Source organism: Colobus angolensis, unplaced genomic scaffold (assembly GCF_000951035.1).
Source record: "Colobus angolensis palliatus isolate OR3802 unplaced genomic scaffold, Cang.pa_1.0 Scaffold304, whole genome shotgun sequence".
Taxonomy (NCBI): Eukaryota; Metazoa; Chordata; class Mammalia; order Primates; family Cercopithecidae; genus Colobus; species Colobus angolensis.
The window spans coordinates 1043710-1068490 of NW_012116311.1; the positions used below are offsets into that span (position 1 = coordinate 1043710).

Genomic DNA, 24781 nt, shown 5'->3' on the forward strand with positions numbered 1-24781 from the left:
ATTGAAAGGGGACAGGCAGAGTGGATTTAGCCTAATTCTCAGGGGTGCTAGGACTTTCAGAATGGCAAATGAACATTGGCTTCAACTTCAGATCACCAGCTACATTAGCCCCTCACAAAAGAGTCCACCTGTCCTTTGAAGCCAGGCATTGACTTCTCCTCTTTAGCTATGAAAATCCAAGATAGCATCTTCCAATAGAAGCTGTTTTGTCTCCATTGAAAAATCTTTTGTTTAGTATAGCCGCCTTCATCAATGATTTTAGTGGGATCTTCTGGATAACTTACTGCAGCTTCTCCATCAGCACTTTATGCTTCATTTTGCTGGTGTATGTACTGAGACGACTTCTCTTCTTAAATCTCATGAACCAAGCTCTGCTAGCTTTAGATTTTTCTTCTGCAGCTTCCTCACCTCTGTCAGCTTTCATAGAATTGAAAGGAGTTAGGGACTTGCTCTGTATTAGGCTTTGACTTAAGGGAATGTTGTATCTGATTTGATTTTCTATTCAGACCACTAAAATTTTCTTCATATTAGCAATAAGACTATTTTGCTTTCTTATCATTTGTGTGCTCACTGGAATAACACTTTAAATTTTCTTCAAGAACTTTTAGGCTATTTGGTGCAAGAAACCTAGCTTTCAGATTCTCTGAACTTTCAGAATGCCTTCCGTACTTAGCTTAGTCATTTCTAACTTAGGAAAGTGAGAGATATGCAGTTCCTCCTTTCACTTGAAAACTTAGAGGTCACTGTAGAAATATTAATTGACCTAGTTTTCATATTATTGTGTCTCAAGGAATAGGGAAGCCTGAAGAAAGGGAGAGAGAAAGGGGGAATGACTGGTCAGTGGATCAGTGAGAAAACACCCAACATTTATTGAGGTTACTAATGTAATTGTCTTGGGGTGCCATGGCAGAATATCAGAAGGCTGTGGCCCCCCAAGATAATTACATTAGTAACCTCAAAGATCATTGATCACAGATCATGATAACAGATGTAATAGTAATGAAAAAGTTTGAAATATTGTGAGAATTACCAAAATGTGATTCTGATGCTGATAGACTTGCTTGATACAGGTTTGCTACAGTTTCCATTTGTAAAAATTGCAGTATCTATAGGACAAAATAAAATGAAGCACAATAAGACAAGGTATGCCTGTATCTATTAAGTGATATAGCCCTAGCCTGAAGAAAAATAAATTTTTAAGTAATCATGGACATGTGGTATGATTGTATATCTTTGGCCACAGGTGATATAAAATAATTTTTGAGTAAATTCCTATTATCTCCACCAAGTATAAGAGTAGAAACAGGCTATGATTGTAGGCACAGAGGACAGAGGACATATCTGACTGGGGATTGTCAAGACCTGAAGCCTGGGCATTCAGTACTATTGAAATGATCAGAGAGACATTAGATACCAGAGTAGGGAGAACATCAGAAGGCTGGGGTATTGATGGATAACGGAAAGAGGAAGGATGTCATATGTCAGAACCTGCTGTGGAGCAATGCTGGGCTAGGGAAGAAAATGGGTCTCTAGGAAAAGGACAAGTGACCAATGTCCCATGGTCAGACAGTTGAAGGCAACAGCAGTAGCTGTTGTGACCCACACTGGGAATTAGATCTTAACTGTTGAGACACACTAGGCTAATGAATAGCATGGAGGTTAGGTGGGCAGTGATCAGGGTAAGCAACAGGTTTCGAAAAGGCTTGTTATTAGCATGCTGTGTGTTAAGGCGACCACCAGCATGTAGATCAGGCACTAGGATGAAGAGTGGGCCTTTGGATCAGAGGAGATTTAGGCTGAAGCCTTTCTGTGCTCTGAATTGTACTTTTGCAGAGGAGTTGACTTAAAGTTTTAGGATGACTGTGGGCACTGGGCGGCACCTAGGCTTGAATCAAAGCTCCAATGTCATGATGTTTCTGAATTCCAACATTTAGAAGTTTATCAAATGAAGCTTTCGTATACCATTCAGAAGAGTACTAAGGTGAAGGTGGAAGGACATGGACAGAGTCCAGAATCTAACAATGAATAGCTAATATTTATTCAGCACTCACTACATCAGGTACTGTTCTGGTTGTATTACATGTACTGCTTTATTTATTCCTCCCAAAAAATCCATTTAGGTGATGGACACTGGCACGCAGATATTCTGTTTAAGTAATAAGACAATAAGAAGGACTAAATATGATGTGGTTAGGCATAAGATTGTGATATTTTCCAAACTCTAGCAGTTCTGGGTACTAAAGTTTATCTTTAGTCTTCCTTATTGTTTTATGGTCCATGACCATTTGTTGTTGACGTATTTAACACATGCTACTGGTCATGCACATTCCTGATGGCTTAGGTTCGTAACACCTGTCTGTGCTTCCTCCCAGACCACTCACTTTGACTGGTCTCCTTTTCTGACTTTCCATAGGTCTTACAGTCTATACATATTTAGTCACTTGGCTATATTCCTTCTTCCTTTTTTATACTTTTACAAAAAATTGTTTAATATGCGTAAAATTTTCCCCATTAACAAGCTTTTACAGGTCTGTATTGCTTTTGTATCTGATAGTATTATTGTAAATAATTCAGCAATTTGCATAATACCTTTCTTGTTGTAATTAACTGTTAAGAAACTGGTTGTTTTTACATATTTTACAACGTATGAAATGATTTTTTTTTTTGATTTTCACAGGGCAAACTCAGAAAATGAATCTTTTCCAGTCAATAACAAGTGCCTTGGATAACTCATTGGCCAAAGATCCTACTGCAGGTAACCCTGATTTGTGCCTGAATTGTGGTAGCTGTGTTTATTCCAGAATTGAAGATTTGCTTAAAATATTTATGTGGAGCTCAATGGTTAACATTGTATCTACATGAAATTTTCAAAGGCCTACTCAAATGATTAGGGCTAAATAATCAAATTGCAATTAGTCCACTTATTACCAGTTAGTTCTCATGTATATTTAACATCTAGTCAGCTTTCTCTTACAGTATGTGTGGTCCTGATATTATATTAATAACTTCTGGATTAAAACCTACTGTGTACTCCTGTTTCTCTGGCATATAGAAAAAAACAAAATACCTTTTCATTCAACTATTTATTTATAAAATGAAGACTTGATTTTATGCTTCCCTTTGGGATACATTGTCGTTCAACTTGTAATGTTTTTTGGAAATAATTGTAATATTTATATATAATTTTATAAGTATCTTAATCTTCATCTTATTAAATTATTGATACAAACCAATTGTTCTTCCACTGTATGTTTTCAAATTTGATTGGTTTTATTTCATATATGTATTACATACACATATATTTAACATATATCTATATATACAATTTATATATGTGTTTGTGCATATATGTTTACTATACGTTGGGCTTCCACCTGAGAATCTGTAGTTTTAAGATTAAATGAAAAACATTATTTTTTAGGGAAAAGTGAGAGCTGGATTAAAGGATGATTAGATCTTGATTTGTTTTGAATGCTACTTGCGAATGATTGAACTAGATGAGTAAATTCAAACATAGAGAAGGGTGAGTTTTTTCTTATGGTCGAAAACACTGGTTAGGTGCATTTATGAGACTAGCATTCAGCTCTATGAATACCCTCTGTTTTAAAGCTCCTGCCAATTTCCACCTACACCATTCTTTGCCTTGCTCACTGTGTCCGTCATGCTTGCCTCCTTTCTGCTTCACACAGTCTAAATCCCTTTCCTATTTGTGACTGTTCCCTTAGCTTGGAATACTCTTCTGATGGCTGACTTACTGTGTACTGTGTCTCAGGAAAAACCACAGGTCTGGAAGTCTGGAGCATGAGTCATAGTTCTGCCTCTAGCTTTCTGACTTGGCCAGTCAGACTACTTCTCTGGTCTCATTTTCTTCATGGATAAAACAAATGAGATTCTAGATCAGTGGTTCTTTCTCAACTGGGGGTGATCTTAGTCCCCACTCCCACAACTCTCTTTACATTTAACAATGTAAGCAATGTAAGCCAAGACACTTTCTGTTGTCTCAACGGTGTGTGTGTGTGTGTGTGTGTGTGTGTGTGTGTGTGTGTGTGTATATATGTGTGTATGTGTATAGTAACTGTCATCCAGTGGGTAGAGACCAGGGATGCTACTATATATCTACAGTGCACAGGACAGGCCCTCACAACAAAAGAATCATCTAGTCTAAAATGTCAATAATGTAGAACTTGAGAAACCTTGATATAGATCTATGGTCCATTTCTCTTTTGTGATTAAAATGTAAACATTTAAATTACTTATTTCTCATGGTTAGTATTATTTAGGAATTATTAAATAAAATGTATTATTTAAATACTGTTTTTCAGTAATATTTGGTGAAGATGTTGCCTTTGGTGGAGTTTTTAGATGCACTGTTGGCTTGCGAGACAAATATGGTAAGTAAATACCTATATACATAGTATTCTGACAGAACTTTTACTAAAAGATCTTAAAAATACAAAACATGCCTACTAAATTTTTTGTCATATCTTCATTGTACAGATGAATTCCTTTTCATTTCCAATGCCACCCACAGAATCCTCTGGCCTATATTTCCTCAAATGTCTTCTAATGTCCCTCTGATCTAGTTCATATTACACATACACTGTAATTAATTCCAAAATAATCGTCATTAAATTTTTTGCTTATTGTGTCATTCTTCTGTCCAAGAACCTTTGGTGTTTTATTGCTACCTGCCTTAGCCAATTTAAATTCCGTTGCCTCCAGTTCAAGATTCTGCCTGTTGGGTCTCTATTAATGCAAATTTTATCTTTTCAGGAAGAGAGAGAGAGAGGGAGAGGAGAGGGGTTTAGTTTTTAAGGAACTGGCTCATGTGATTGTGGGACTGGCAAATCCACAGGGCAAACTGGCTGACCTGAAACTCAGGCAGGGTTTCTGTTTTAGTCTTGAGGCTGAATTTCTTTTTGCTTGGGAACCTGCAATCTTTTCTCTTAAGGCCTTATATTGACTTTATGAAGCCTACCCACATTGTAAAAGGTAATCTGCTTTATTCAAAATCTACTGATTTAAATGCTAATCACATCTAAAAAGTACCTTCACAACAACTTCTACACCTGTGTTTGACCAAATGTTAATAACTGGGTGCCATAGCCTGGTCAAGTTGACATATAATGAACCATCACATTATCCTTCTTATGTGTTTTATCCCAGCTGATGTCTTTTAATTGGCATGTGATTGATTTCTGCCCATTGCTTTTATTAATTTCATTTGACTCAGTTAAAATCATAAGAATGTATTTTGGTCCATCTTTGAATTCCCACTCTTCTGACTTGCTGTGTAAGGAATGTGTTTTGACCTCCTATTGTTAAGGATACCTTTGAAGTCCTTTTGACGTTTTATTTTTTCTCTTAGTCTTATCTGATCTAGAATTCAGCAAAGCAGTTCATGTGAGGGCTGGGAGGAGCTGATAACTCCCTCTCTTCTTTCCTTTGGCATTGCTCTATATTGCTAGTGTGTTCATACAGGGCAAGAGGAGTGAGGGTCTTTACAATTTTTTTTTTTTAGTTGTTATCTCTTTTTCTGTTCCACTGTTTCTGAGGTTATGTTATACTGAAATCCAAGAACCCATACATGTTCCATCTCACTTATTGGGAACTTCCAGCTTAGTCTTTTCTCTCTCATTTATAGCAGGTTAAGTTTCTGGGTCCAGTTCCTCTGCTTTCTCTTACTTCTAATACCTGCTTAGAGCTTGAGGTAGTTGGGCAAAAGATTATTTTTCCTGATCATTTAGACTCCTGCTACACACTTTTAGATCTTTAATAAACAGTTAAAAATCTTTACACATTTGATTTCAAAAGTAATGCATATACATTGTAGAAAATTTGGAAAATACAGAAAAGCATAAAGAAAATAAAAATTGCTGTTTTCGGAGATAACTTGGAGGTAACCACTGTAAATATCTTGATATATATACTTCTAGACTGTATTTGAATATGTTTGTATATATTAACTAATATTTCAAACACAGAATTATACTTCTGTAACTGAGTCTTTTCTATATCCGTTATAGCTATGCTGTGGAGCAGTGTCTAGACCTCACGATTCCATCTTGTCTGACTCAGTGTAGTAGCATGCCATGTGCTTTCTGAATAGCTAATATTTATTCAGCACTTACTGTGTCAGGTACTGTTCTGAGTGTATTACATGTACTGCTTTATTTATTCCTCCCCCAAAAAAATCCATTTAGGGACTTGTGTAGGCTGTTGAGTCCTCTGTTGGCTGGCTGCCCAGGTTCTCATCCATGACACTCTGCTTACCCCTTCTGTCTGGGGCATTTTATCCATGCCATAAGTGGCTCATATACTGGTGACTCTTGAATTTCTGTCTCTAGTTCAGACTTCTGTTCTGAGCTTCAGATTTGTGTATTCAGTTTCTACTGCACATCTTCACCTCAGTGTTTGACAGTCACTTCAAATTCAGCATTTCCACACCTAAGGTTGCTGCACCCACCCAGCAAATGTATGCCTCCTAGTGCGTTTCCTTTTTTGGTGAATATAGCACCATCCATTTAGTACCTAAGCCAGACACTGGGGAAATTCTAAATGTCTTCCTTCTTTCTAGTTCCCCACATCCAGTCAAGTTGTACAATTGTATTTAATCTGGCCCATTCTTTCCATTCTTACTGCCCTGATACTTCAGATCTTTAATTTTTCTCTGCCTGCAAAGTTTTATTTCTTTTCTTAGTAATCACCACTCTTTTAGTCTTACCCTCCCTCCAGTCCATTCCCTATCTTGTTGCCAGTGCGATCATTTTAACATGCATATTTCTTAGCAGGACATACAAAATACTTTTTAGAAAGTTTATAAATTTTTTTAATTTTTGAGATGGAGTCTTGCTCTATCACCCAGGCTGGAGTGCAGTGGTGCGACCTCGGCTCACTGCAACCTCTGCCTCCCGGGTTCAAATGATTCTCCTGCCTCAGCCTCCCGAGTAGCTGGGACCACAGCTGCGTGCCACCATGCCCTGCTAATTTTTGTATTTTTAGTAGAGATGGAGTTTCACTGTGTTGGTCAGGCTGGTCTCAAACTCCTGACCTTGTGATCCACTTGTCTTGGCCTCCCTAAGTGCTGGGATTACAAGCATGAGCCAATGCGTCCGGCCACCAAAGACTTTGAAAACTACCTACGTAGCTACCTGACCTCATCTGCTTTTAATTTTATTTATTTTATCTATTTTTTTACTTTTTACTCTACAGACCTAGGAACTTGAGCTTTTTAAAATTTTTGTTAAAATTAATGTTGAGTTACTGGTTGTTTCTCCTAAGCCCCCTGTTGTTTTTTCTTCTGTCTTCCTTTGCACTTGCTATCTGGGTCTGATTACCTGGTAGACCTGTCTGATTACCTGGTAGACTCCTATTTCTTCTTCAGAAGGTTCCCCTGTGAAGCTCTTCCAGACCCTCCAAGCAGACTCAGACAGTTCTTTATCACGATTCACACTGCACCTCTTAAATCTTGAAAGTTGTAGTGTAATCCATAACTCCACACCAGAAAGTTGTTAAAGGCAGCAGATCTTTAAGCTGTTCCACAGAATGGATCCCTAGGACCTAATATTGTATCAGGCATTTATGAAGTACATGCCGTTGAGTGAATTTACCCTTTGCTCTCACTGTCTCAGGAAGGGGATTTCCCTCTCTCACATTAATTATTTAGGTCTCATTTTATTTTCCTTAAAAAATAGGTTAAAATGGGGAGAAACTAACTCTTAACTTGAAAAACTCCAGTGCTCTTAGAGGGCACCTGCACATTTATGTTTCCTGTCATGGCAGGAGCCTGAACTAACTAATGGCTAAGTAACTCTTTTAGCTTTATTGTCAGCAGCTGCTGTGAATTTTTACCACAGTTTTAGGGCAGTGAAGTTACCCTTTAATTTCAGGTTGAGGATGTTGATCAAGATGAAAAATTAAATCGCTGATACTCTCTAATGAGAGTAAGTGAGCTTCTGTTTTCAGAAGTAAAGAATAAAGGGAAGGGTGAAGAGAAATATATTAAAATACATTTTTCTTGCATATTTAAAAAGTAACATACTTAAAAAAATTATCTGCCCTTTTGAGTATAGGGCAGGAATTTTTAGCTATACGGAAGCATAACTGTCTGCTTAGGATTTTTTAAAGATAATTTGTATTTAAAATAACTAAAAGATTATGTTGATATAGTTCAATATAACAGTCAAGTCACACTGCATTAAATGACGTAGCAAATAAAACCCCTGTGCCAGATCAGTTCTCTTTCTGGGGAGAGCTGAATGTTGAGTGAGAAAGGATCACAGCCAGTAGGTGGCAGCCTACACTTTGAAATGAGAACATCCCTGTTGGCATCATTTTATATTCCATCAGAAGGTGGAATTTGAAGGATTGTGGGTTACTGACATATGTTGTAAAGCTGAATACTACTTGATATGACAAAGAAGGAATTGCATAATTAGAGGCAATGCTATAACGAAAGGAAGAGAGACATAAAGCATTTTGTATTCCAGACGATCCAGATGAGTGTGGATTTAGCACCACTAAACTGCTTCTCTTCCTTGTCCTTTGATAGAACAAAATAGTGTGAGTGCTTTGAAAATTAAAAGAAATAAAATAGTATGTCCTCATCAACATTGCATTCCAAATGGCAGCTTTAACCACTGTACATAATGAGAGGTACTGATTAGGAGCAACAGCTGGACCTCTAGGGAAGCAGGAAATGGGAGAGGGCAGTTAAAGGTAGTTGATTTGTAGGGTATGTGTGATTTTATGTTGAATGCGACACATGCTTTCTTTCTTTTTCTTTTAAGACGGAGTCTTGCTCCGTCACCCAGGCTGGAGTGCAGTAATGCGATCATGGCTCACTGTAACCTCTACCCCTCAGGTTCAAGTGATTCTCTTGCTCCAGCCTCCCAAGTAGCTGGGACTACAGGTGCCCACCGCCACACCCGGCTAATTTTTGTATTTTTAGTAGAGACAGGGTTTCACCATGTTGGCTAGGCTGTTCTCAAACTCCTGACCTCAGGTGATCTGCCTGCCTTGGCCTCCCAAAGTGCTGGGATTACAGGCATGAGCCACTGTGCCTGGTGTCACGCATGCTTTCATTCAAATAAGTAATGAGACAGATTCCTCATGGCACATACAAAATTCACACTTATTGTCATTCTCAGAGAGAGAGAGAGAGAGAGAGAGAGAGAGAGAGAGAAAGAGAAAGAGTGTATATATGTGTGTGTGTGTTACTAAAATAAGATTTTGGTGTGTCAGGTGTAAGGTATGTTTGTAACATTATTCTATACTGATAGAACTATTGCCTGGTTGTGGTTCTTAGTGTATATTTGGCCCACTTATTGGAGGAAATTTAGGTAAGGAAAGGAATAGCTGAGGACCTCTTGAATTAGTCTACAGGCCTAAACATCTGCCTTTTCATGGGACTTGATGTTTTTCCATTACTGTATCCATTCCTTTACACCACAAGTGTGGCCTGTCATAGCAGCTTGGGAAAACTAATATAACCACTTACTTGTTTTCTTATGTAAACATCACCGAAATTGTATAACCAGATACTTTAATACACTGAAGTCAGGTTGGAAAACTAGGACAGGCATTCGGTGAAGGCAAGTTTTTGTCTGTAATATACCAATATTTGGGAGTTGACTTTGGACCTTGGTATCCTCATCAGTAAATTGAAGGGAAAGGACCAGGTGGTGCCCCGGGATTCTTCCAGTGCATACATTTAGGTAATCTTTATGGTTTTGTTTTTTAAAAAGAGGAACACAGTTTTTTCATGCTTTGATTTCCTTTACATTTAGAGGTTTTTTTGAATATAGTTGTTACAGCATTTTGGAACCATGGAGTACCTTAGGCATTTAATTTTTTCCTTAAGATGTCCCTTTTCCAGCGTAAGTTTAATTAAATTAATTAATTAATTAATTAATTTGAGTTGGCGTCTCACTCTGTCACCCAGGCTGGAGTGCAGTGGCGAGATCTCAGCTCACTGCAACTTCTATCTCCTGGGTTCAAGTGATTCTCCTGCCTCAGCCTCTGAGTAGCGGGGATAACAGGCATATGCCACTGAGACTGGCTAATTTTTGTATTTTTAGTAGAGATGGGGTTTCACCATGTTGGCCAGGCTGGTCTCGACCTCCTGACCTCAAGTGATCCGCCTGCCTTCGCCTCCCAAAGTGCTGGGATTACAAGTGTGAGCCACTGCACCTGGCTGCTTTTCCAGCATAAGTTTTAAATTTAGGGTTTGTAAGCAAAATCTTTGCTCTTATATATTTTTTGTGAATTATGAAATTAATGTCTTTAACAGAAAAAGTGACCTTCCATTATATGTTCTTGTTGCAAAGAAAGGATTACTTGGGTGATACTCATACTCCTGGATTTAGTGTCAGGGTTCCATTGTAGAATGGCAGTCTGTGAGATGGGGGTTTGATCTCTGGGTTGTTGAAACTAATTTTATTGAAGAAAAAAAACAGGATAAAATTCATGAAAATTCCTTAGGGAAATTGAATATGTACATGCTTTATTTCCCTTATTAAAGTGTATGTATTTATGACATATAAGCAGATTGAATACCAGGTATAGACTGTGAGATGTCTAACTGAGGAGTTTGGAGTGAAAACAGGTATTAATAAGTTGGTGTGAATCTGGTTTTCTAATATATTTATTAATAATGTTTTTAAAGGATTGTTAGTAGCTTTAAACTGCTCTTGATATTACAAAGTTCTTTTGTTTTCCAAAGGTGCACATGTTGGCAGAACTGGATGAACATGTTTAATACGCCTTTCTTTCCCCACAGTGCTTTTTTCACAGACGTTAAATTTATTTCTAAAAATCTATGGTCAAATATACATAACATTTACTGTTTTAACCATTTTTACAGTGCAGTGTTATTAAGTACATTCATGTTGTGCAATTATTCCCACCATCCATCACCAGAACTTTTTTCATCTTACAAAACTGAAACACTGTAACCATCAAACAATAACTCCTCATTTTCTCTCTAACAGTCCCTGGCAAGAACCCATTCTACTTTCTGTCTCTATGATTTGACTACTGTAAGCGCCTTATGTGAGTGGAATCGTATAGTATTTGTCCTTTTGTGACTGCCTTATTTCATTTATAATAATGTCCTCAAGGTTTATCCATGTTTCAGCATGTGTCAAAGTTTCCTTCCTTTAGGCTGCATAATATTTTGTTGTATGCATATACCACATTTTGTTTATCCATTCATTTGTTGATGGATATTTGGGTTGCTTCTGCCTTTTGCCCATTGTGTCCTAAGACTGCTATAAATACTGATGTGCAAATATTTGGTAGTGTCACTGCTTTTTTAATTCAGAAGAACAAAGTTGGAGGACTCACAGTTCCTTTTTTCAAAACTTACTGCAAAGCTATAGTTATCGAAATGGTGACAATGGCAAAAAGACAAACATTGACGAATGGAATAGAATAGAGAACCCAGAAATAAATCCTTGAATATCTGGTCATTAATTTTTGACAATGATGCCAATACCATTCAACAGGGGAAAGGACAGTCTTTTCAACAAATGATGCTGGGAAAACTGGATATTCACGTGCAAAAGAATGAATTTGGACCTTTATTTAACACCATATACAAAAATTAACTCAAAATGGATCAAAGACTTAAATGTAAAACTATAAAACTCTTAGAAGAAAATGTAGGGGGAAAGCTTCATGAAATTGGATTTGATAATGACTTTTTAAATATAACTCTAAAGGTATAGGCAACAATAAAAATAGATAAATTGGACTGCATCAAAATTAAAAACATGTACTTTGAAGGACACTATTAACAGGGTAAAATGGCAGTTCACAGAATGGGAGAAAATACTTGCAAATCATGTATCAGATAAGAGATTAATATCCAGAATATATAGAGAACTTCTAAAACTCTACAAAAAAAATCAATTAAAAAATAAGCAAAGGACTTGCACAGACATTTCTCCCAAATTGGTAATTTATATATAAATTGCCAATATATAAATTACCAATGAAAAGATGCTCAACATCACTAATTATTAGGAAATGCAAGTCAGTACCACAGTGGAATATCACTTCATACTCGTTAGGATGGCTTAAGAAAACAGGAAAGAACAAGTGTTGCTGAGGATGAAATTGGAATCATTGTGCATTGCTGATGGGAATGTAAAGTGATGCAGCCACAGTGGAAAACAGTATATTAATTCTAAAAAATTAGAATTTCCATATGCTATATGCAATATGCCTTTCTTTTTATCTCATTTTAAAAATCCAGCTGAATGAGTTAATATAGAAAATGGAATGAACATATTGATGCATACTTCATTTACTTTAGTTTTTCTTATTTATTGCTTTGATGACCTTTTGTGATTTTCCAAATAAAGATTTTAGACACTATACTAGAATTAGAATGGGTACAAATGGTCACTGTATTTTAATTTCTCTAATTTATAACACTGACCTCTCAGAACTTTAGTTCTATATGACGTGGATATAGACTATATAAGAATTTCTCAGTCTGTCAGCACTATTCATTTATTTCTCTATTTATTTGTTTAAGAGTCAGGGTCTTGCTCTGTTGCCTAGACTGGAGTGTGGTGGTACAATCACACTTCACTGCAGCCTTGAACTCTTGGGCTCAAGCAATCTCCTGCCTCAAGCAATTCTCACTGTTGGCCTCTTGACCAGTGGCTTAACAAATAACATTTAAGAAAATGAGATATTTAATATATTTTGTAGGATATCAGAGCTGGGGAGAAATGGAGGATATATCTAGTCTAGTGGTTTTCAACTGCTGGTGATTTTGGCAATGTCTAGAGGTATTTTGGGTTGTCATACCTTGGGGGGTACCATCTGGTGCATGGAGACCTAGAATGCTGCTAAACATGCACAAGGCAGCCACACCAAATAACTGTCTGAACCGAAATGTCAGTACTGTTGAAGCTGGCTGGGCATGATGGCTTACAGTTATAATCCTTGTGCTTTGGGAGGCCAAGGTGGGAGGATTGCTTGAGGCCAAGAATTTGAGACCAGCCTGGGCAACATAGCAAGATGACCCCCACCCTTACGAAAAATTAAAGAAAAAAAATAACTGAGCAGGGTGGCACACAGCTATAGTCCAACTGGTTCGGAGGCTGAAGCAGGAGAGCCCAGGAGTTTGAGGCTGCAATAAGCTGTGATCCTACCACTGCATTCTAGCCTGGGTGATAGAAGGAGACCTAGACTGTAAAAGAAACAGTGCAGACAGGCTGAGAAACTCTGATTTATTTCCATGTAATGTGGACACTGAAATTCTGAGAGGTGGAGTTGCTCAGTGGCAAGTGGTCTAGAGCTCATGCTTCCTAAAACCCGGCTCAAGGCTTTTTGTACTATATATTTTTCCCTCATTTATAAATGAGCAGCTAATATATGTAAAAACATAAAAATAAGGAATTCTAATTAAACAAAGCTCATGGGTTTTGATTATTCAAGAAATAAGAAGCTAGCGATCAGAAACCTCTATTAAAAAGTTTGAAAAAATCTATTTTTGTGATTCTCTTGTGAATGAGATTTTCTGAGTGCATTAGGTTATTCTGGGGTTGGAACTACTGCTCTAACCATTGTTTTCAACTTAATCGATTAAACAATAAATGTTAGAGCTGCCAACAGGTATTCTTTTTGACATTTTAAGCATCAGTCAGAACGTAATGACCTTAAGGCAGTTTTTCTCTTATTCGACAATGGCATGCTTTTCAAAAAGTTCCAGTGTGAGCACCAACAGGGGCTTGGAAGATATGCTTGGATTAAGGTGAACAAGGAAAAATGGGATTACAGGTAATTATTGTCAGAAAGTATAAAATTGATTCATATATCTTTTAAGCTTCACAAGAATTAGAAAATGAGACCATGCATATTTTATTAAGAACAATATGTATTAGAAAAGTAAAAGATCTTTGTTTTATATTGTCATTGTCAAATATGACATCCACATCCTCAAGCCACACATCTACGTAATATGAAAGATGTTGCTAAATTAGCTTCCCAAACCTGATTCTTAGTCTTCTGAAAATTCTCTTCTAGACTGATACCTTTAACAGGGGGAGGAACCTAGACTTTTTTTCCCTTCAGTATTTAGCATTTCTTGAATTAGTACACCCTGGATATTTTAATTGTTTTATTTTTGACAGCTCACTTTCTAATTTTTGCGCATCGAAGCCAGTGAATTTTCTTTTCTTGTGTATTTGGAATTGCTTATTTTCTGATTCAGTTATAATTTTTGGATTACAAGGCGGCTTTTCTTTTTGTTTTAAACTTCCCATTTCAACCATAGGTCATGGGGAAATCTGTGTACATAGTTGAAATTTATTTTATTGAGTAATAAATATTAGATTATAAAATCAAATAAAATACAAATATATATTGAAATTTTAAGAGAGTTTAACATAATATGTTATCCACTAAAAAGATGAATTATGTTAATCCTAAGATGAGTTATAAATACTGTCTACCTATTATTGCTCACGTTGAATGTCAGGTAATGTGTAACTTCCTGCCATTCCTAGGTATAGCTGACACATACATAAAGGTAGATTAGAATATAGAACTATTAAGTACTATAACTATATATTTAGCACTTGTCTTTCAGATCTAATAATACTTTTAGAAGGCATTCCTATGTCCTTTGGGACACAGGAATAGGAATAAAAACATAAAAATAATACAAAGTTTGAGATTTTTAAAAATTTGAAAAATGTAGTAGTGCTTATCCTGAATCTCTCTATTCTTCATGCTTTTGATTACCATGCTGCAATACTGGCTGTGTTGGGGGAGGAAGAGTGTTGAAAAAAATTTTGCTTTTGTGTTTCCTTGACCTAACTTTTAAGACTATTAAGTTTATTTATCTTTTGTCAGAGTCATGTTTCTCTTTTTTAAAGAAAAACCACATGCGGTGAAGGAATTAAAAATGGGCCTACTGCCACTGCTATTTTAGAGATTCTTAGAGTAGCTTAGATCAGTCCAGTTACGAAAAATTTTTTTTCTCTTTCAAAGGGTGCCGCGTATTCCTTGATTTCAATTTCTCAGAAGTCTGGGAGATTATCAGTGTAACATTTCTACCAAATTTCTCAAAATTAAAAAAAAAATCCAGTGAAGAGTATCAATAAATACAGACAATTTAGATTCCTAAAATTATCAAGGCTGAAAAAGGATCAGTATAACAATTTTATGGAACAGTTCAGATTGGTCAGTATCTGGGGATGCTTGTATTCTCCCATCCTGTTTTGTTCATCTTAAAGCAGATCACAAAGTCTGTTAAATTTCAACTGCTCCTCTTTCTAGGAGTTGCACGCATGATAATCATAGCAGCTATATGGCAGCTTCACGTTGACACTGTGCTCAGACATTGAGTTGATATTGTCACTTACCTGAAGTCACTTAACTATCTCAGGAAGTTTGAATCTAAATGTGTAGGTTATTACACAGCAGTACATTCTGTGCCTCTAATTCTGTCTTGGAAATCCACTGTTATCGCCTTAATGCAGTTATAAAGTCACATAATAATAAAGTTCACGAGGAAAAATTATTTTCCAGTCAGACTAGGAGGAGCCAATAAAAACAGCCCTACATGGAGGACAGTATTAATGTCATTTGCCAGATCTTTGTTGAGTGAGACTGCCTATGCAAAAGTCATAGAGGATTAGAGCACAGTGCTTTGTTTTCTGTTCCCATTTAACATGGATGAGATTTCTCGGTTGCTTTGATTGGCAGAGTTGATGAAGGATCAGTTAGGTAAAGGTTGGCAGTGTCATGTGCTAAGAAGTCACTGGTGAAGCTTGTTGGACAAAAGGTTTTCAGTTTCCTGGTGAGCAGCTACACCCAAAGGCAGCTTTAGCAATGAAATGCTTGACCTTCTCTTGTGGCATCCTGCCATCCCTCCCCTCTAGATCGTCTGGCCACCAGCCAGAAGTGGTGGCATCTAGCCAGTCATAAATTAGTCAAAGGATTCTTATTCTGTAATACTGGCTCTTGGAAACTCTAGTATCTTTAGTAATAAGGAATTTCTTCTCAGTTTCTGGGCAGGGTGCTCATTTAACCCATCTTTTCTCTTTTCTGGTCTTTGCCAGCTTGGAGTCTAGCCGAAACAAAGAAACTTGTTTCTAAGCCAGAAGGTAACACACAAGCCTAGTAGTACATCCTTAATCAATATCCTATAGACAATGAATTTGAGCATTTCCTTCTTTAAAAAAGTGGAGGTTCCTCAAAACTCAAAAGGAAACTTGAAATCACTTCAGGGAACATCTTAATTTCTGTATTCAAAGGCAGAAATGCAGCATATTAAATGGTATAAGCCCACTGGATTTATTCAGATCTAAATTAAGCACTGATAGGATGGATCTGAAAAGGAAAACTTATCGTGTTCTCAACAAATTCATAAGTCCAGTCAGGCAACTCAGAAATTTGCATGAAGAAGGCACTTTTTCTTTTGTCAAATAGAGATTCTGCAAAGTTTCTGTCCAAGAACTCTTTAGCTTTTATAGTATATAATATGTCAAAGAAAGTTACAACTCTGATTACAATGCATGACTCTTTATATGAAAAGAGAAAGTTTGATATCTTGACATACATATAATGCACTAGTTGTGTTCTCTGTAATGATTGAATTAATCCTGCAATTTGCTGAGGGTGAATCGGGAGGGGAACCTGGATCTGTTGGGAACTTCGAACCTACCCAGCCTCTTCTGATTTCTCTTAGACACTTGTCAGCAGAATTTGAGCCAAATAGTCTCAGTGAAGCATTCCCTTCATTCAGTTCTGGCCAGATTAACTTAATTTGCCCTCATTTCTAGCTCACCCTCTTTCTTTCTTAAAGCATGAAGTAGAAGGTAGTTCATGAACCAGCTTAAACTCCCATTACATTTAAGTATTTCAGTAAAGTAAAATTTCAGTAAAATTTGTTCCCAATTTTACCAGTCTGAATGATACTAAGCTGCACAGTATTCATTTTACTAAGGGAACAACAGCCAAGTTACTGCATGGTCTTTCACTGTTTAAATTTTCTTGTAGCAGTGTAGTGCCACTGCTGTTGTTATTTCCATCCCACCTTTCATTTTCCCTGGAATATCTCCATGTTCCAGGGAAGTACAGGATCAAGGAATAGGCAGCGTTCTTTCTGAGAGTTGTGCGTAGTTACATAATGTATTAGGATTTTCTTGTTCAGTTTTATTTTTGTAGATCCCCTTCTGCTATTATTTGTGTCTGTTTTGGTTTCCAATTTCTGTCGAACTGCTAAGGGATATGATCCAGCTGTTAGCATTTGATGTGTTTTCTCCCTTCAACACCACATGGACTCTATCTTTCTCTTGTGAATCCCTCTTGTGGAGGCTTTAGTAATTAGTTGGGCAGAGTCTTGCCTTGCCTGTCCTCTTCTTTATTGTGCACAGCCATGAGTGGACTGTTGTCCAGCCTCTGCAGCATACACACAAAAGCCTGTGTCGATAGTGCAGTAATATATGAATCAGTGGTCCTTGCCTTTGCTAACATTGTGGTATCAGGAGTGCTTGAAGGGACTTTCCCCCAAACCACCTCATGCGTACATCAAATGTAAGTAAAAACAATGGTCTTGCTGTGAACATGTAAGTTTCACACAAGCCCACCGGCTTTTGTTTCCAACTAGAATGGTTCTGTAAGCTCCTCTTATATAGATATTTTGGAGCTTCTGCTGCCTGGCAACTCTTATCAGTTTTATTTGGTTGGATCAGTTTTATAGTTTCTGCAGAACTGGAAGCTGGCCACTTAAAATAGCCCTGGTTCCACTCACACATGTGATGTGATTGCTGGACCAACTGTTCACAAGTTGTGAAGAGATTACAAGACAGTAGTGGGCTGAAATACGCTCTGTAGAGAAAGGCTGGTGTTGACTGATACCATTACCACATTGACCAGTGGGTACAGTAAGTAGGTAGTTACTGTTAAAGTGTAATAAACACCACCAGGCTTTGTCTAGGCTAAGGTGCTTCTTTAGTATGCCCTGGGGTCACTTGGGTTATTATCCTGGTTACAGAGACCAATTTATTAGCTCTAAGAGCTTGTTGGAGATGCCATCCTAGGAAGGTGTCTACCTCCCTAGGATGTGTGTGTGTGTGTGTGTGTGTGTGTGTGGAAAAAATATTTGAAATGGGTTTCAGACAGCTACAACGCTGTTTGCTTCATAGCACTGCTTCCCTCCCTTGCCCATATGCTGCAATACTGACATGCCCGTCTCACCCCAAGAGTTACTGGTTTGGAATGTGGCCAGGGTGTTGAAGTTTTAAAAGGTCCCCAGGTGTTTGAAATGTGTAGCCAAGTCTGAGGACTACTGCTCTGGAAGGTACTAAAATTTTAAAGATGTGGTCCCTGCCTTTAAGGAAATCACAGTATACATAGGCCAAAGCAAAATTACATGGAAGTAAAATAACAGCGTAAGAATGAAATAACAATATAAAATGGTAAAAAATAATGCCTGGTAACTTTGTTTCTTTTATTTATGTTAGAATTTAAATGGCAGAATTAAATTGTGCGTTGAGAATTTTGATAGAAAATGGCAGCTGAGACTTCTGGAAAAATAAACAATTGAACATAGGCATCTACTTTTTTTCCTCCCAAAACCCCACTAAAATATCAAGGGATCTTCTTTTGTAAAGGCCTAAATCCTCAGGGATGAGGAGAATGGGACTGGAAACAACCTGAAGAAAATGCTGGAAGCTGGAAGGTAAAGGGCTTAGGAGGCTTGGAAAAACAGAATCTGGAGTGGGCAGTGGGGCAGCCAAGAACCAGCCTGGTTTATATTAATGAATTGCCCAAAGGCTTAGGAATTGGCAACATCAAATATTTCTGGGAATAGGGATGAATGGAGTGGGGCTTTAGAACAGGGAGAATTGGTTGAAAATCTTTTCAGGAGCCCCTCAGATCTCTAGCTTCCCTCTACCACCTGGAAGAATCTGGAGGTTCATTCTCCAAGGAGAATGTATTAATAAAATACATCTAGAGGGAAGGAAGGCTGGGAAATGTAGTCTTTGTTCTGTGTGGACATGTGCTCAGCTAAAGCTCTGAGGTTCTGTTACTGCGGGAGAAGGGAAGGATAAATATTGGGGGACAATTAGCAGTTGGTACTATGCTTACCTACACACATATTTGCTACATTAACATAATATTGATAATGATATTGATGGTAATAATAGCAGCAGCAAACTCTTAGAGTGCTTTTTATATGCCCAGCACTGTTCTTAGAACTTCATGTATATTAACTCACCTAATTCTCACAATCCTGTAAAGTTAGTTCTGTTCTTATCCCACTTTGCAGATACAGAAACTAATGTACAAAGAGGTAAAATAACTTCCCCAAGTTTCACAACTGAAACCAGGCCTGAGTCCTCATCTTTCTGTGATTAAACCTGACATTGTGATTAAGTTTGAAGAAACTGATTGCTAATTAATGTTGTTCATTGTATTGATTTTGTGTTGTCTTTGAAGAAAATAGTAGTGATGTATGTGCTCAATAAATACAAGGAGTTACTGCTATTTTTATAAAATTATTGTATGTAGAAATTCAAGTTGCATTAGAATACAAACAATTTATCCTTTGATGTCTATTAACTTTTTATGTTTAAAAGAGGTTCATACATTTTGAAGACTATCACAGAAGGTGGTTAAGTGGAGTGATTAAACTGTACTTGAAAACATAACTCTGGCCACAGCATAGAGAAGCTGAGACTAAAAGCAGGGAGACGGGGGGAGGTGATAACTGAGTCCAGGGGTGTGACCTTCAGTGTGCATCAGAAGCCTATGGAATGCTTCTTCGATCATAGAATGCTGGATTTCACCCTTAAGATTTCTGATTTAGTAGGTCTGAGGTGGGTCCCAACAATCTTTACTGCTAAGAAGTTTCCAGAAGCAGCAGCTGCTACAGGTCTGAGAACCACAGCACCTATCTGAGAGGTAATGAGAGTCTAAATTGTGGTAGTGGAGGGGAGGGGTAGGTAATGAGGCATCAGTCAGGGAGAATTGACAGGATTGTGATTCTTTGAAGTTGAGGTGAATGGAGAGGCAAGGATCCAGAGCAGTGGTGAGGGGGTTACACATTGAATGAAATTCCTGTTGGGTGTTGCAATTAGGAGGCCATTGGTACTTGCTGACCTCAATAAAAGCAATTTTCATGGAAAACTAGGGTCAGACGTAGATTAGAAAACAGGTTTTGAGGAGATAGGTTAAATCCTATAGTATGTTGTAGAATACCTTTAGATTTCTTTAGTTCTGAAATACTTGATTATACTCTGTATCCAAGCTTATTTTAGCAGGCCTTCTGATTTTGACCAAACTAATGCTTCCATTGTCTTCATGATACTTTCTGACTTTCCACTCACCTTTTGCTTAAAAATGAACCTGATGTTTTTAAGAAGCATCCATATCTACTGCATTTCAAGTGAAACTCATCCTTCTGCATATATGCTTATTAGTTTCAGATCAGTGTAGAAACCTTTCTGCTTGCATTTTGTTCTGTATGGTGACTTTTGAGCTCTTTCTCTTAGATCTTGCTTTTGGATCCTCTAAACAGCTCAGATTTAAGACATCAGAGCTATCAAGCTCTGCTGGTTTTACTTTGGGGTTTCTTTCACTGTTGTTCCCATTGCCACTATCATAGTTCATGCTCTCAGTAGTTTTGTTCTGAATGGTTATAGTAATTATCATGAGTCTTTGTTCTCACTCTCCTTCCTAGTCTTATTTAATTTAAAAATATCTGTGAGATTGGTTCCCCCAAATAAAGCTTTGACAATAATACTTCTTTGCTTAAAAATCTTCTCAATGTTTCATAGTAAAGTCCAGTTGTCATAGCTTAGTATAAGACTTTTGTTTTTAGCTTCAAGTTTTTTCCCCCGTATTCTTGGCTGCACCCACGCTACCCAGCAGTTGTCTCCAGTCTTCTCTGTCTGTCTGCCTTTCTTACGCTGCTCTGTCCCTCAGAAAGCCCTCTCTTTCCACTTCAAATCCAACCTCTATTCTGGACCCTGCTTATCTTCCTTATAGCCTTGGCTATCTACAATTCCTTTTAACTATTGTCTATTTCCATCTGGTACTGTACCTGTAATTCATTATACTTATTTTCAACCATGTATTTACTTATATATAACATTCACCTTCTTATCTCCCACGATGCCCATAATAGTGCCAAATACAAAGATTGGTTGAATGAATGAAGAATGGGAAACCAGTTTTGATTTAGTGCAAATAAAGGAAATAAAATGATGATTCATTTAACTGATACAGTAAATATATTGCGTATCAGTGAATGACTTCTAATGGAATTTTCTAAAGCTAATATGAGTGACAGTAGGAACCTCTTCTAAGTGTAGTCAATCAAGTTTGTCATCTTTTTTTTGAGATGGAGCCTCGCTGTGTCACCCAGGCTGGAGTATAGCGGTGCAATCTCGGCTCACTACAACCTCTGCTTTCCGGGTTCAAGTGATTCTCCTGCCTCAGCCTCCCAAGTAGCTGGGATTACAGGCATGGACCATGACACACAGATAATTGTTGTATTTTTAGTAGAGATAGGGTTTCACCATGTTGGCCAGGTTCGTCTTCCCTGACCTCAGGTGACCAGCCTGTCTTGGCCTCCCAAAGTGCTAGGATTACAGGTGTGAGCCACCACACCCAGCCTTATCTTTTTTGATTGTTCAGAAATCTTTTTTATTTAACTTCTTAGCTTTTGATTGAGTCCTAGATATTTCAGTGAGCTGAACACTGTTCTTAATATATGTGAAACGTCACTGTTACATTATGCTGTTTTTGACAAGCTTGTTAAGCATCACTTGGATGATACATGTGCGTATACGTGTACTTATTCACACATGAATTCACATGTATTTTACCTAAGATTAATATGGGCCAACTGTGTTTTTATACAGTGGACTATTAGATGCACTAATGGATTCACTATCCTGATTAATGATCTGTACCAGTTAGTTTCTGCTTTTTGATACATGTCATTGATGTGTTTTCTGATTCTATTTTTATTTACTCATGGGAGTGTGAACTGGAAAAATGCTGTACACAAGTAATTAGATTGTAGAAGTGATGTGTGGGATTTGTTTGTTATAATTGATTTTAGATGAAGAAATTTAGAGCTAGCATAAGAAATGATGATGTTGTAAGTTATGAAAACTAGAAAACATTTCAGATTTAGACTATAATGATATTATTTAATTTTTAAAATTAACTTTTTTTTTGTTTGTTTTTTTGGCCAAACATTAATCATCTGGGGCTTTTAAACTGTATTGTGTTTGGGACCATATTAAGGGTTGTAATTATGGTATCTGTGTTTAGCTGTGCCTGTATATGGGCCTTGCGTTAGTTCCAGTAGCAGTGAGACTCAGATATTTTGAAAGAACAATATCAGATATAGTTAGTGAATATTGCTTATTTTCTGGTTACAACTGATTCTTCATTCTCTTGAGCTTTATTTTATTAATAGGTCCTCAATTTGGACTTAGAATTCATTTAACGTCAACCTTCTCTTGTTACAAAGGGGAAAGCGCATTGATTTTTCATGCTTTGTCATGTTGTTCCCTTTGTTTCTGAGAAAAGGGCACCAGCCTATTTAGATAGGGAAGTTTAGGCTATTTATAAAGCTGGGCAGGTTAATTGAAATTGACAGCTTGGTAATGTCCTCCTTGGTGAATGACGCACAAGGGTTTTAGATGATGTTGGCATGCTGTTTTCACTTATAGTCAGGAATCAGCTGGAGGAATTTGTGTGCTTTGAATTCTGGTGTTGACGTAGGTACTGGGTACAGATATGTTTTAGGAAACATCTCATTTCCATATAAATGAAGGAAGATTGAAAAGAAAAATTTAGATGGCTTGCCCTTAAATTGAAGCTGGTATCACAAGGATGATGAAAATACTCCTTTTGATTTTCTGGAAAAACAGCTTTGGTTGTATTCAAGCACTGTGGAGTCATTACAGGTTTATTCAGAAATATTTTTGTATTCTTTTTTTTTGGAATCTGTTTATTCAGCATCAGCTATGTGTGCATTAATTTGAAAAACTGCATTTTTATTGTGTATTCCTCCAAACTCCAACTTAAATCTCTTAGGTTTTAGATTGTTCCATTGAAGAAATTTGTACAGGTACATACATAAACTTGATTTTAATAAAAGAAGACTGAAATAGTTTTTCTTTCTTACATGACAAGACTGTTATTCTTTCTTTTTTAAAGACATAGTAAATATCAGTTTGCCTGAAATGAGTTTTTGCATTTTTCTCTTCAAATATCACTTAAAGGAGAGGCTAACAAGCTTAGTCACTTAAAGGAGAGTCTAATTTAAGCTTAACTAGTTATATAGTCATATTCCCTGAAACCCAAACATTCAGGTCATAATTATTTGTTTCATTCATGACAGGGTGATTTGCAAAGTACAGAAATTTTCTCTCTTAGAATCACAATGAGCATGCACAGAAGCAAATTTCAGCTTACAAAAGTTAAGAAACACTAGTGGTTAATTTATTGTTAGTTGTAGTATATTTTCTGTGGGCCCATAGCCTTATTAAAACTAGCACTGGACGATTCCTGAAGATATCTGGAGCTCTTGGCATTCTGAGTTGGTCCTGTATTTCCAGGTTCATGCCGGTACCTTTGTGGAGCATCACGTGTCTTATATGGACCTTACTCAAATGTTATGGCAAACAGCACACAGCACATAGCTCAGGGACCCTTGAGGGGGACTAGTGTAGAGTCAGGGCTTTTAAGTGGGTGCTTGCTTGAAAAGAACTGTGATCTCTTAGGATCAGTTGCCGCTCATTTCCAAGCAGTGCTTGGAGGGCTTTGGGCCCCCTTGGTTGGGTTCAGTCCTTGACATGTGTAGTCTCTTAAGTCGCTGTAGATACACAGCTGCAGCAGTAACATTGTTCTTTAATCCAGGAGTTGCCTTTAATCTTCAGCCCTTCATTCTCACTCTTCGGGTCTCTTTTTTTGCAGAAGGTAAGCAGTGGCCAGGCTTCCTGTTTATAGCCTCCCTTTGTCCAGTGGTAAACCTCAGGATTTTTGGACGAAGATCTTTGGATGTGTGCCTCCTTGGTGTCCATTCATGCTCTTGCTAATGGAACAGGATTTGGGTTCATAGTTTAGAATTGCCTGTCACAGCCCTGCTGTCATGGCTGAACTTCCTTCCCCACCCCACCCTTCATCCCAGCTGGAGAGATAATGCTTATTGTTGAGTGATTCAAGGTACTGTAGACATTTTCTAGCTGGAGTGGATAGAGTTTGAGGATAGTGGATAGAGTTTGAGGGTGAACACAGTACATGCCTACTGAGATCTTCCAGCTGATGGTCTGGGATCCTTAAAGACCATGCAACGTCCTCAATACTTCTCAGTGCCAATTGTCAGGGGATTTTCGGCTGCCACGTGCCTCTCAACTAACAACTGTTAAGTCCTGTTGGTTCTATAATGTTTCTCAAATTCTATCTCCTTTTTATTTTCCTCAACACTCTCCTGATAATAACATTTTATATCTTATAAAATGCTTTATGGTTTGCAGAGCACTTGCATGTGCTTTATCTTATCTGATCCTCAGATCAGCTCTGATTGATAGCCAGTTTAGTTATTTTTATCCTGATTGTGTGGATGAGGAAACTGAAGCACAATCCAAGACCACACAATTGGTAAATGCTGGAACCACATTTAAACCCATATATGAATTAATTTTCGTATAAGGAGTAAGGAAAGGATCCAGTTTCAGCTTTCTACTTATGGCTAGCCAATTTTCCCAGCACCATTTGTTAAATAGGG

General features: G+C 37.4%; 1 protein-coding gene across 3 annotated transcripts in view; it reads left to right on the forward strand.

The window, feature by feature from the left end:
- The window catches only part of BCKDHB (branched chain keto acid dehydrogenase E1, beta polypeptide), a 250327-nt gene that overhangs the window by 12467 nt on the left and 213079 nt on the right, over nucleotides 1-24781 (forward strand). For all 3 annotated transcript variants that reach the window (XM_011950278.1, XM_011950279.1, XM_011950280.1), the window contains exons 2-3: nucleotides 2678-2755; nucleotides 4323-4391. In XM_011950278.1, coding sequence (XP_011805668.1) covers nucleotides 2678-2755; nucleotides 4323-4391 — 147 coding nt within the window. The remainder of the gene's footprint in view (nucleotides 1-2677; nucleotides 2756-4322; nucleotides 4392-24781) is intronic.